At 35.9% G+C, this 15021-nt stretch overlaps 1 protein-coding gene across 15 annotated transcripts in view; it reads left to right on the top strand.

Annotated features, from left to right (window-relative positions):
* runx2b (RUNX family transcription factor 2b) overlaps positions 1-15021 on the top strand; it is a 292292-nt gene that overhangs the window by 171749 nt on the left and 105522 nt on the right. For all 15 annotated transcript variants that reach the window (XM_087296525.1, XM_087296522.1, XM_087296532.1 and 12 more), the window contains one exon: positions 13117-13237. In XM_087296525.1, coding sequence (XP_087152651.1) covers positions 13117-13237 — 121 coding nt within the window. The remainder of the gene's footprint in view (positions 1-13116; positions 13238-15021) is intronic.

Raw genomic sequence — 15021 nt, 5'->3', positions numbered from 1 at the left:
AATGTTCGAGTAGCAAATCATTATATCAGAATGATGTGCAAAAGACCATACACTTAAAAAATTGTTTGTGCTTCTTGTTCAAACCACTTATTTGAAATGATCAACATAGTTCTTGAGTTTTTATTGGGAAAACTTATTTGTTTTGTGTTCAGTCCACTTAAATTTGCGATATTAAGTTAACCTAATCAATTTGTGTTGGGAAAACATGAAGTAATTGTGTGGAACACAGCATTTTTTTACAGTACGCACAAAAAATGAGCTAAGCTGAAACAAAACAATCATTGAGGTTTTTTTTTTTTTTTTTTTTGAGACAATGTACTTGTTTTAAGCTCAATTCACTTATGGCCCATTTCCAGAGTGGTGCGATATGGCCGTTTCTACTGTCCAAAGGCATACCGCACCGTATCCCTTTTTTGGCACTCTTTCGAAAGGGTACTAAAACATGAGAAAGGATACCAAAAGGTGGAGCTACATGCGCAGCTGAGCGCTGAGTGGTTACAGAGATGCGTCACGAGCTTGTGGAGCTAGCCAGAATAAAATTGAAGGAACCGCCATGTTTTAAACACACAGCCGAGACATTACACCATAATACTATGCATATAATAACGAGCCATGGATGACCCAAGCTCAAACAAACCTTGTCGTTGTCTTGATGTACAGACACAAAACCAAGAAGAACAACATCTGCTGTGTCCTGTTGTTGTTTTACAAGGCCGCCTAAAAGTGCGAGTAGTTTCTTCAGGGAGCTTGCGATCCCGTCTATATTTGATATAACAAACTTCTTGAGCTTTTGATAATAACGTATGCCTGATTATTAAAGTGTCTTCGACATCCGAACCTTTCAGAAAATAAAAGGACAAACGCAAGAGTGCAGCACGAACAAACAAAGGAGAAGCCCGACCAAACACTGGAGCAAATTGTTTCAGCAACCTGAATTACGAACAAACTGTCATGTTTATCTTCGCCTTTTGGACTATTATGAACTCAGAATGACAGAATTACTCTCTTACAGAGCTTACATGTGCTGGTGAAGATTACAGACACAGATGAGAGGTTTGCACTGACTGTAGGCTATATGTTGAGTGTTGTGTTTGAACCTAAATAAGGACTAAATGTATGCTGTGTGTAGTTTTTCTGTAATTGGTACCATATCAGACACTGTAACGATCTGTATGTGTTCATATATGTTGCATTTATATATTTATTTTATATAATTGCAGACATTACAGTAGGCTGTTTTGCACTGCCATTGATCTGCAGCTATAAACAAATCATGTTTATAGAAAAGTTATAGTAATAAACATTTATGCACAAGTATTTGTGTATAAGGCATCTGTTTTGTGAGAAGTGCTTCTTATATGATATGTGAACGACCCATGCAGCTTTACTGTAGACATTTATTCAAGTGAGAATAACTTTGTGAAACAAGTGAAACTTTCTCTAGTACACCATACCCCCTAAAAGGGTACCCTTGGTAGTGGAAACGCAAGCCTTATAAAGGTGACCCATACCAAACTAAACCAATCAGTGGAAACAGGCCATTAAATTTGAAAAAACTAAGTTAAGTTATTAATAAGTTACCTTCATGTTGTCCCAACACAATACAATTGTGCGATTTTTATTTTATTTATTTATTTTTTATTTTTTTACAGTCTGGAGTAACAATGCTGAAAATTCTGCTTTGACACATCAGGAATTAATATACAGTATGAATATACAGTATAGGAAATATACAAGAGTTTAAGTTGTAGTTTATTTTTTTGTATTTGAAAAGTTCTGTTAATGTTTTAATTTTAAAGAAAGTGTAAAATGTTACCCTAAAAACGTAGTGTATACTATATAGTTAAAGGTGCAGTAGGTGATCTGCTAAAATGCTAATCGGATAGCATATTAACTTCGGATGGCAGGGAGGGCTAGTGTTTCAAAGCCACACCTCTTGAAATCACGAGCGCGCCCACCGCGACACAACAGCAGACAACCCAATTGGCCAGGGTTGGCCAGGCGGCATGCAGGAATTTCTGAATATTCAGAGTAGCGGTAAACAAAATCAGGAGCGCGTCACAGGCTGTCATTGTTCAGAAATGACCCAATGTGAATATAAAAGCAACTTCAGCTCAGCAAGCAGGCTAGGCGGAATAGCGTTATTTACTGATGTTTTGTTGTTAAACTGAATATAAATCTTCATCCTCGATGCTGTAAAAGCTCCCTTATGAAACTAAAAATAGTCAGATCTAGCTTCCACCGAGAGATTTCAGTGGCTATATTAAAAAAATATATATATATTTGAGATAAATAATTCCTAAATTATCACACATAAATATTAGATACAGAGTTGGAGAAATTTTGATTTATTTTCAAATATTTACCAAACTGCAATTTAAGATTACTTTATTTATAACCGAAGGTAGATTTGATTTGTAGTCAAGAGTCCTCATCTCACAACAGTGCCCCACAAAGGAACTCACATAGTAACAACAACAAATGCACATTAAGACATAAAACGTAAACATAAAGAATAAATAAATGATCACTTTAAGTGTCCCCCCCACCCCCCCAAAAAAATGTTTAAAATGATCTAAAATATACAAACCACTGAAACATCTCTGCTTTAGTCTATGCCTTATTTAAATGTCTAATGTCTGCTATTATGAAACTGTTTTTGTATCGTTTCGTTCTACAGCTTAATAAGGAATTTTTAATAACCTTTTTTCATCTTTGCCTTGATGACAGGGATTAATATTTTTTCATTATTTTGCAAGATGCTAGTATTCAGCGTAAAGTGCAATTTAAAGGCTTAACGGGGTAATTATGGAAAGTTTTGACAAGTGGTTTGTTTTGTAGTCAATCAAGGAAAATAATGTATGAATAAAGATATGAATAAAAGGAGCTAATAATATTGACCATTTTTTCTTGTCAGCTTAGTCCCTTTATTAATCCGGGGTCACCCCAGCGGAATGAACCACCAAATATCCAGCAAGTTTTTACGCAGCGGATGCCCTTCCAGCCACAACCCATCTCTGGGAAACATCCACATTCACACACACACTCAAACACTATGGACAATTTAGCCTACCCAATTCACCTGTACTGCATGTCTTTGGACTGTGGGGGAAACCGGAGCACCCGGAGGAAACCTACGCGAAGGCAGGGAGAACATGCAAACTCCACACAGAAACACCAACTGAGCCGAGGTTCGAACCAGCGACCTTCTTGCTGTGAGGCGACAGCACTACCTACTGCGCCACTGCCTCGCCTATATATATATTATTATATTATATATTTTAAACTAACTAAAGAAACAAAAAATGAATATGAAGTGCTGTGAAAAAAATGTTTTGCTCTGTTAAACATCACTTGGGAAATAAATAGTTGCTAATAATTTTGTCAATCCATCAAAATCAACTGATATCAGACTTCTAAACAACAGCAGAAAAAGGCTGAACATCTATATACAGTACGTTTGTTCTTTTGAACTTATCAGGGACAATTTAGAAACTAAACCATGAGGGAAGGATGAATGTTCAGCAAACGTCTGTATTCTTCCAGTGGACAGGAATACAGGGCAGATATAAATCACAGAGAAAGAGTAGAGATGAATGTACATGTACATAAGCAGCCCTTAATGCCCTCCAACAAGTAATTAAACTCGTGAAGGGAAACTTTGGAAATGATGTCTGAAGTTCCCCAGAGACGCTGGCGTTTTGAACTGCTGTGTAGGTAGACTCGTGTTTATCCTGGATGGCTTTCTTGATTAAAATGGCAGCGAGTACGAAACTGCCTGAGTTTGCAGCGGTTAGGCCACTAAAACTAAAATATCTTCTTGAAGCAAAATGATGTTGTTGAGCTGCTTCTTGACTCTTTGCTTCTGCCGTCTTTCGTTCAAAAAATTTGATTTAATTTCAGCTTGAGGAGTTATTTTTAATGCATGTTGTGCTTGTAAGACTGCCATTCGATATTAAACATCCCCTATTGCCCACCCGAACCCGCCCCCCGTTCCTTCGCTGAGGGCGATTTTTATTTTCCTTCCAAGCTGCAACTCCAAAAACAGTGGAGCAGACACCACAAGAAAGGCCCTGTAGGTCACTGGAAGATGTAGACGGCAAAAAGAAAAATATCTACTTTCATTTAAATTATACCTTGCAGACCATACTGAACAATTCACATCAAATATAAACATCCTTTTGGAAATATTACTTTACATATTGAGTTGCTCTCTTTCTCTCTATCTAAATCCCGTACAGGTTTTTTTTTAATCCTCAAAAATATTTTTAAATACCATTCAAAATATGTGTATTTAATTTTTTTTTTAAATAATGTTTAATAAATTGTATTTTTACAATTATGTTTAGGTAAATATATATTTCAAATATTCTAAATATATTTTATATTTTAATTAAATATATGTTTTTGTTTATAATTATACTGAAATACTTTATTATTATTGTTGTTGTTGTTGTATTTTTGTCCTTAAATATATTTTCAGATATTTAAAAAAATAACAAAATAAAGTTTAAAAATATTAAATAAAATGTTTTTTTTTACAAATATATTTAGGTAAATATATTTTAATCTATAAATATATTATTTTATATCTCAGCTAAATATATATTTGTGTATAACTATACAGAAATATTTTATTTATACAAATATATTTTCAGATATTTCAAAAATAACAAAAAGTTCAAAAACATAAAAAAAATTGCAAATGTGTTATGGAAATATATTTTAATATACTAATATTATTTTAAATCTCAATTAAATATATAATTGTTTATAATTATACTGAAATAATAATAATTATTTTTATAAATAGTAAATAGAAATATAATATAATATAAAAATTATAATAATTATTATTATTAATGTTGTTGTTGTTGTTGTTGTTTAATAAAAAAGTCTTTTCTTTTTCTCCTTTTTCTTCTAAATTATGGATCTTTACACATATTTTATTGTTAGGTTTGAAACATCTTTCCTTCTCCCTGAAATACATTTTGAAATATGTTTTAGTATATAGAGATTAAAATAATAATCTGTTAAAATAATAATTTAATAATAATCTAATAATAATAATAACTATCAAGAATTAATAATTAATTGTGTGTGTGTGTGTGTGTGTGTGTGTGTGTGTGTGTGTGTGTGTGTGTGTGTGTGTGTGTGTGTGTGTGTGTTTATATATATATATGTATATATATATACACACACACATAGTTAAAGTCAAAATTATTATCCCCTTTAAATTTCTGTTTAACAAAGATCAGATTTTTTGTAGACTATAGACTACAGTAGTTCTGTAGACAATCGGAAAAAAAAGCTTAAAGGGGCTAATAATTCTGACCTTAAAATGGTTTTAAAACATTAAAAAATGCTTTTATTCTAGCCAAAATAAAACAAATAATACTTTTTCCAGAAGAAAAAAACAACCAGACGTACTCTGAAAATTTCCTAAATCTGTTAAACATCATTTGAGAAATATTTAAAAAAGAAAAAAAATTCAAAGGGGGCGAATAAACTTTACAATTTGTGTTTTTATTTTTTTTTATTACAGTATTTATTTATTTATTTATTTATTTATATTTATTTTATTATTACCTAGCCTCTCGGTTACTAAATATATTAAGCACATGTTTACTGTAGATATTTGTTGTATCCAGATTTTATTTCTTTACCGGGATGTGCTTTTCTACAGCTTTAACAACAGTATTTTGCAAATCATCTCCTCTGTTATATGACAGATAGTCTTAATATAGTAGATCTCCATCTTCAGTCGATGCTCAATATTTGTATTTGTAGCTCCTGCCAACAGGAACTGCTTGCAAGTGGTGTTTGTTTCCTATAAAAGCATGTTAATTCAGAGGCGGCCGCAGTGTAAACTAGCCTGGCGTTTTACAGATGTAGTCTGTTAAAGTAAATCACTGTACCTGCCTGTTCGTTTCGAATGGCTACGGGAAGGAGATCGTGCCAAGTTTTAACATGTGTGTGTATATGTGATCTCTGTTATTGCAAATGTATTTTTAACATTTCGAAAACATTCTGCCTGCCAAATTGGTCCTTCATTATGTGGTGATCATGAGCAGATTTTTAAATATCGCGTCTAAAATTAACTGACTCAGGAAAGAAGGAAAAAAGGTAGAGCATATTACAAATTAAATATTAATTCAGTTATATTTACATTAAAATAAAGGAAACTGTGCTGATAATGTGTTTGTAGTGTGTGGGGTATTTTGTGAAATCGGTAATTGTTGATTTTTTTTATTTCCATGTATATGCGTTTTTTCAATTAAGTAAATTTGCTAAAGTAAATTTATCAAAAGTGAATGACAGCTTTTTTTAACATTATCAATTTAAAATAAAATGTTTTAATATACTCACCGGCCACTTTATTAGGTACACCTTACTAGTAACAGGTTGGACCCTTCTTTTGCCTTCAGAACTGCCTTAATCCTTCGTGGCATAGATTTAACAAGCTACTGGAAATATTCCTCAGGGATTTTGGTCTATATTGACATGATAGCATCCCTCAGTTGCTGCATATTTGTCGGCTGCACATCCCTATTGTGAATCTCCCATTCCACAACATCCCAAAGGGCTAAATGGGCTCCCAAAGGGCACAGTCATACTGGTAAATATCCAGAAAATTACTGGATCGACTTTACCGGTAGACCTTTAAAAAGCGCTTTTTCCGGAAAAAACCATGCACACATCCATTCTAAAATACTGGTAAATTCTGACATCATTAACCAGAAATGACCTCTAAGGCCGTACTCACATTAGGTACAGTTGCCTCGAACCGGACCAAAGCAAGCTTGTTCCCCCTCCCGTCTCCCCCGACGGCCTGCACTCACACCATATCGGGCCTCGGCACGCTTACGTCATCGCTGCTGCGCTGTTCAGTGAGAAGCGCTGTCACTCACTCAGCAGCACAGTGGAGATTTCTCTAGTTATATCGTTTCCGTTGTTTGTTATGCAGTGACATGCAGTCAAATATTTCACCAAACAGTCCTTAGGGATGCGGGGACACGCAGTCAGATATTTCGCCGAACAGATCCGCCACTTTTGCTGCTCATAAACAATCATAATGTTCTCGTGCTGCAGGAATGAGGAGGTCTGCTAAAGGTGCGCAGCTGTCGTGCAGTTAGGAGTTTGCGTCTTTTATAAACTACGACAGTTTGCGTTCACTGAACAGTAAGAAAGATTAATAAATCCATATGAAACGGTCGCTTAAGTCACGTCTTGCTTTCAGTTTCGAGCTTTGACGCGTTTTGCACTCACACACAAGCGTACAACGCAAAAGCCCAAGTGAACCGCGCTCAGGCCCACCTCTTCCAACCTGGCCAGGGCCGGCCAAGTGAACCGTGCTTGAGCCCGATTCAGCGCGCACACACTTCTCAAACGATCCGGGAAACGGACCTGGGCACGGTACGGATGGCATAGTGTGAGTAGGCCCTAAATGGCCGTGCTTGTATTTGTAAACATAGAAGGGTTCTGTCATTTGTAGAGGATTTAACCTTTATTTAAAGCTTTAGCATTCATGCAGCTGCTTTGTCTTAGAGACATCCAAAGGCAGAAGTGTGAACTGCAGCCAAATTTGTACACATTTGACTACATTCCAAATTATGTGGATGGATAATTTTTGTGAACAACTTCGGTGAAAACATGAAGGAACACTTTCACATTTCGAGATTTGCATAATATGTGTGTGTTTGTGTGTGTGCTAGTGCTCACCAGAGCGCTCCTGCACTTCATGTGCACACGCGTCAAGGAACAGAAGCAGAGCTTGAAGGTAAACAAACAGCAGTTCATCATAAGCTTTTTACCATAATTTTTTTCACAGATGGCATTTGGAAGGAAGATCTGACTAACATCTAGCAAATAAATGTGTCTGGAAAAATGTTCAAAGGCTTTTATTTTCATAAACAGCACGGATGTAAGTATGTCTGAATGTTCTGATTGGCTGGAGTAGAGGTCTCACGTCAGCACGTTCTAGACGTGAATGCGCTCTTTCCAGCTATTTTCCTTCTGCATTTACACAGCACAGCATTCCAGCACGTTGCCAGTAATGTTACAACTTCTCTTTCAGGAAAATTGCCAGAACGAATTTACCAGTATTTTCAAAAATGGCCTGTTCACCCCTACAGTCTGTATACAGACTGTCACGATACTCAATCGGTACTAATGGGCCCAAAATGTGCCAAGAAAATATCCCCTTTACTATTCCACTATCACCACCAGCCTGAATCGTTAATACAAGGCAGGATGGAGCCATGCCTTTCATGGTGTTTACGCCAAATTCTGACCCTACCATTCGAATGTCACAGCAGAAATCGAGACTCATCAGACCAGGCAACGACTTTTCAATCTTCTGTTCAATTTTGGTGAGCCTGTGCGATTTATAGCCTCATTTTCCTGTTGTTAGCTCACAGGAGTGACACCTGGTGTGGTCTTCTGCTGCTGTAGCCCATCCGCCTCAAGGTTCCATGTGTTGTGCATTCAGAGATGCTCTTCTGCACACCTCTGCTCACTGGATATGTTCTCTTTTTCAGACCATTCTCTTTAAACTCTAGAGATGTGCTTGAAAGTCCCAGTAGATCAGCAGTTTCTGAAATACTTAGACCAGCCAATCTGGCGACAATCATGCCACGTTCAAAATCATTTTTCTTCCCCTTTCTGATGCTCGGTTTGAACTGCAGCAGATCATCTTGACCATGTCTACGTGCCTAAGTGCATCGAGTTGCTGCCATGTGATTGGCTGATTGGACAGGTGTTCCTAATAAAGTGGCCGGTGTGTATATATTAAAGTAGAAACTTTTAATCGAAATAATTAAGCAGTTTTAAGTAGAGAAAGAGACTAGGGCTGCACTATATATCATTTCAGCATCGATATCGCAATGTACACATCCGCAGTAGTCGCATCATAGCGTGCCCAATGTCCAGTTATGATTATAGTTGATCAGGTACAGTAGTTTGTCATTAGTATGTTTGTAATGTAGCAAAAGTTTATCATTTGCATGTTTTTAGACCTGTGATAATTATTAAGCATTTCTAAAGAGCTTAAAAGCACAAGCATTTCCAGTGTTTGATGTTTCAGATTATAACGATAATTTAGATTCAGGGCTGCACGGTGGCTCAGTGGCTCAGCAAGAAGGTCGCTAGTTCGAGCCCCAACTGGGCTCAATTCTGTGTGGAGTTTGCGTGTTCTCCTCGTGTTGGCATGGGTTTCCTCTGGGTGCTCCAGTTTCCCACACAGTCCAAAGGCGTGCACTATAGATGAATTGGATAAACTAGAGTATGTGTGTGAATGTGAGAGTGTATGGGTGTTTTCCAGTACTAGGTTGCAGCTGGAAGGGCATCTGCTGTGTAAAATTATGCTGGATAGGTTGGCGATTCATTCCACAGTGGCAACCCCTGATGAATGAAGAGACTAAGCCGAAAGAATTGAATGAATGTTATTCAACATGTTATTCTCTTTGTCAATTACTTCTATAACAAAGACTAAACGGTGATATTTTGCATTAAATTTTTTAATCCATGTATCTGAACACTATGAATTCTTTAAAAATCAGAAAAGCACTGATTAATTATTACTTTTGTATTTATCTATGCTTGTAATTAAAATTGTGATATGTAGAATAATCCTAATCAGCCTAAAATGATGATTAATTTTTTTTTTTTAAAGTCATCCGGTGAAATTGTAATCGCTAAAAATATTGCAGAAAAACAAGATATAGCAATATTTATTACTTCCCAATACCATGCAGGCCTAAAAGAGACTTATTTAAAACTCAAAAATATACCTTTGAAGAGTCGTGTACTGCATCTACTGTAACCATGCCTTATTCATGAACATTTAATGACATCAGATGATGATAATAATGATCAAACAAGTGGCACACAGTCACACTGATACGCATTCAGTTATGAAGGACAATGATTGCTTTTTAAATTTGCGTGATGCATTTGTGATGTGGGTGTGTTGAGAGAATGAAATATTTACACAAGAATAGGTAATGAGCTTTGAGCCTCTGGGTATGTCACGAAAATGTTTATTACTTTTCATAATTAAGACAGACGGCAAAAACAAGCCATAAATTATACATGTTATTTTAAACTGCAGAATGAATTTTAAATTTTAAATGTAAAAAAATACATCCATTAATTATTCCCTTTCTGCATTTTGTGATTCATGTTTGTATTTTTTCCTGTTTATTTATGCTTTTGAATTGCATTATGGGACCTTGATCTTTCTTCCAACAACTTACCCTAAAAAGCTCCATAAAGGTTTTTTTATTAACATTTTTAATAGTTTAAAGGGATGTATTGTCAGAGTTGGTGTTGTGTATTATGCTGCAAAAACTTGTAATAAACTGCTAGTGCATTTTCTCCTATTTTACAGATTTATTTCTCTATATATGATTTGTTATGCATTATACAGTATTATTTCAAACTTCTAAAATTTCAATAAGTCACTCAGAGCTGAGATTAAACTCCCATAATGCAATTGACAACCGCAAATAAACTGAAAACACTAGTTAATCACAAAATACAAAAACTAATAATTAAGAGGTTTTTTTTATACAGTTTTCTTTTGTACGTCACAATTGTTGGTGCTTTAAATACAGTTGTGGTGTTTAGAATTGCCAAATACCATACAGAGGTTGTTTGTAATCGCATATGTTGTAGTTAAACTGCGATTATGGGGCGAAGCAGTGGCTCAGTAGGTAGTGCTGTCGCCTCACAGCAAGAAGGTTGCTGGGTGGCTGGTTCGAGCCTTGGCTCAGTTGGCGTTTCTGTGTGGAGTTTGCATGTTCTCCCTGCATTCGCGAAGGTTTCCTCCGGGTGCTCCGGTTTCCCCCACAGTCCAAAGACATGCAGTACAGGTGAATTGGGTAGACTATATGAATGTATGTGTGGATGTTTCCCAGAGATGGGTTGTGGCTGGAAGGGCATCCGCTGTGTAAAAATTTGCTGGATAAGTTGGTGGTTCATTCCGCTGTGGCGACCCCGGATTAATACAGGAAAATGAATGAATGAACTGCGATTATAATGCTGCAGCATTTTCCATTCATTTTCCTTAAACTGGAATAATGGACCTTATTCTTCACGTACGAGCAGGTGCAGTCATTGGAATCATTTTGGCTTGAGAATTCCGGTCTTAATTCCCTTTTTTTATCAGGGCCAATCTGTATTCAGAAATTGTCAAGCTACAAGCTTATTGTGATAACAAGAATAGTGTAAATGCTTTATTATAGTGCAAATTAGGAACACTTGAATCATACAGTAGTAAGTCCTGTCTTAGTCACAGACTCATCAAACTGTGACTTTGTTTGTTGCGAATATGTGCCCTCTAATGGCTAAAAATCACATGTTTACTTGCAGGAAAAAGTCCACCTCTTTTATTTCATTTTATTTTAATGTCATTTTGGTGGGTCGTTGATCAGGATGCACACTGCTGTTTAAAATCCACCTCTTTAGTGTATCCTTCAAATTCTTACTCATTTACTTGCATTTTTATGGCTTATTAGGATTTCAAGAATAGTGCAAATGCGTTATAGTAGTGCAAATTAGGAACACATGAATCATTTATAAAGTAATCATTTATAATATATTTAGTACTGTAGGATGCAATAAAGACCACAACCCCCATGATTCCACACTTGGAGTCATTAAACTGCACCTTTATTTGTTATGAATATGTGCCCTCTAGTGGCGAACATTACATACCATGCCTTTGAAGTCCGCCACTTTTATTTCATTTTATTTTGTTGTCATTTTTGGTGGGTCATTGATCAGAATGTACACTACTGTTCAAAAATATGTGGTATATTATTTAGGGTAATGCTCACTCACTTGTCTTTGGCTTATTCCCTGCTGTATCGGAGGGTATCCACAGCAGAAAGAGCCACCAGTTAGGTTACCAAATTTGTAGAAATTCCTAAGCTACAAGCTTATTATGATTACAGAGAAGTGTGAATGCATTATAATAGTGCAATAAGGAACATGTGAATCGTTTATAAGGTATATATTGTATATAGTCCTGTAAAATGTAATGAAGACCTCAACTCCATCAAACTGTGCCTTTGTTTGTTGTGAATATGTGCCCTCTTGTGGTGAACATTACATACTCCGCCATTCAAATCTACCTCTTTAATGTATCTTTCAGATTCTTGCTCTTTTAATTTTGTGTATAGCTTATGATTTCAAGAATAGTGCAAATGCATTTTATTAGTGCAAGTTAGGAACGTGAATCATTTAGGAAGTATTTATGTATAGTGTATATAATCCTGTAGGATGTAATGAAAACTAATACTCCCATTATTCCACACTCAGTCATCAAACTGTGTCTTTGTTTGTTGTGAATATGTGCCTTCTAGTGGCGAACAATACATACTATGCCTTTAAAGTCCCCCTCTTTAATAACTCTTTCAGTTTCCTACTCATTTAATTTTATTTCTATAGCTTACTATGATTTCAAGAATAGTGCAATTGCATTATAATAGTGCAAATTAGGAACGTGGAATCATTTATAAATTATATAATATATATAGTCCTGTAGGATGTAATAAAGACCACAACTCCCATGATTCCACACTCAGAGTCATTAAACTGCACCTTTTGTTTGTTGCAAATATGTGCCCTCTTGTGGCTGAAAATTGCATATTACGCCTTTGAAGTCCGCCTCTTTCATGTATCTTTCATTTTTTTACTCAATTGTATTTTTATAGCTCAGTATTTTTTCAAGAATAATGCAAATGCATTATAATAGTGCAAATAGGAGTGTGTGAATCATTTATAAATAAGTAAATTAATTAATTAATTAATTAATTAACTAATTAGTTTAGCATCAGTTCACTTTCCCCTGAAGCTGCATATGCATAAAACAATATGACTCATACAACAGTCTTTCGTTTGACACGTAACACCACTTGTATACATTATTAGAGGAAAAAACAACACCGTTTTGCTCTATAAATGAAACCTGGTTGTCCTGGCACTGAATGCATTTGCATGTAAATAAGTTTGCATGGAAATAAAATATCTTTCTCATTCCATGCATTCCAGACTTTTGATCTGTTGTAACGACGGCATTCTTTATGTGTTTAAACAAATGCCTACAAGCAGGATCCTGGAGGCAGCGGCAGGCGGAGCTGTGTGTTTCGTGTGAACGCAGTGAGTCAGTGAGCGTGATGGGGCTTTGTCACATGTTTGGGAGGCATCTCTTCTTCGCACACTCAACTGTCAGGTACAAATAATGTATTGCCTTTTACAGGAATCACTTATTTCGGGAACAGAGAGACCGACTCATTCGTGCGCGCACACGCATCTGTGCCAGGCATATGTTGTGTCTTTATGAGTAAGAAAATGAAAGAGGAGAGGGGAGTCCTTTCAGACACGCCTACACATTATTATATATTTATATTTTTTATTTATTTATATGTATACACACACCGGCCACATTATGGCTTTATTGAAGTTTGCAAAGACATTTAAAAGGACAATATATACAATTTTGCTGGCTTATGTACTTTATCCCAAAAGTTTCAAAGAATGTTCAAATTCAGAGAAATAAGCTATTTTAACTACAAGGAATGTGACCTCATGTACCTTCGATTTCCAGTTTGGTTTTATAGAACACAGGGAAACACTAAAGACGCTTTAATATGTTGTGTGTTTTATTAGACTGCACAGAGCAGCATTTTAAAAAAACAAATCTTAAAATGCATCCAGTATGATAAAACAGCGCTGCTTCTTCTCTATGTGATGATGAGCTGAAGAACCGGAAGCTGTGGACCGTGGCATAATAAAAGCTCTGCTGCTTTCATGCCGCATCAAGCTCGTCTCTCATTAGCCCCTTTCACACATACAGACCTTTCCAAAGGTTGTATGTGTGAACAGGTCCTTTTTGAAAATACCGGTAAATTCGTTCTGGCTATTTTCCGGAAAGAGAAGTTGTAACATTACCGGCAATTTGCCGGAATGCTGCGCTGTGTGAATGCAGAAGGAAGATTACCATAATAAGCGCGTTAACATCTAGAACGTGCTGACGTGAGACGTCTGCTTTAGCCAATCACAACAGTCAGGCGCATTTACGTCCGCGCGGTTTGTGAGAATAAAAGCCTTTGAATATTTTTCCAGACACATTTAGCTGCTAGAAGTTAGTCAGATCACGTTGATATGTTCTTCTTAATGCCAACTGTGTAAATAATCATCGATGAGATGCTTATGATAAGCCGTTGTTTGTTTACCTTCAAGCTTTGCGTGTGCCTGTGAAACAGCCTGTGAGCGCCTGCACACGCACATATTATGAACATCTCGACATGCGAAAGTGATCCTGCGAAAGTTGTTCACAATATTGATCATCCACAGAGTTGGTAATTTAAAGTCCGCCTCTTTAATGCCTCTTTCAGTTTCTTATTTTAATTAAATTTTCTGTAATTTTAGTCTTCATCATTGATTAGGATGCTTACTGTCTTTTAAAAAAAACTTGTGATAAATTTAATTAGGTTAACGCTCACCAACTTTTCCTCAGCTTATACTTTGCTTCATTAGAGGTCGCTTTAACAGCAAAATGACACCACACTTGACATTATTAGTTGATGTATAAACCAACAGTGAGCAATGTGTTTGTGGTATTTATTCTTACATTCTTAAGAATTATTATTAGGTTAGCCTGGTTTTTCCTTGAGTTTTTTTTTTTCTCTCTTCCCTTCACTTTGAAAATGGACTGACACATTTTCAATTTACTAGAACTTCTATGTTAAGCTGCTTTGACACAATCTACATTGTAAAAGTGCTATAATTAAACATGAATTGAATTGAAGTTATTATACACCTGGAAATTTGAGCTCAAGAATGTTGTGAACGTACTCCAAAAAAAAAAAAAAAAAACACCACCAAACTTACTGTCCTCAAATAACATCAGCTCATAACAATGATGGTGGTTCTACTACAGAAAAAGCTGTCATAATTTAACATATCACTCATTTCCAGCAGTCAGCTCTCCTCACATCACCTCAGGGTCAGCAG

This window comes from Danio rerio, chromosome 20 (assembly GCF_052040795.2).
Source record: "Danio rerio strain M-AB ecotype USA chromosome 20, GRCz13ab, whole genome shotgun sequence".
NCBI lineage: Eukaryota > Metazoa > Chordata > Actinopteri > Cypriniformes > Danionidae > Danio > Danio rerio.
The sequence above is the reverse complement of the archived record's forward strand: the minus strand, read 5'-3'. Positions and strand labels throughout refer to the sequence as shown.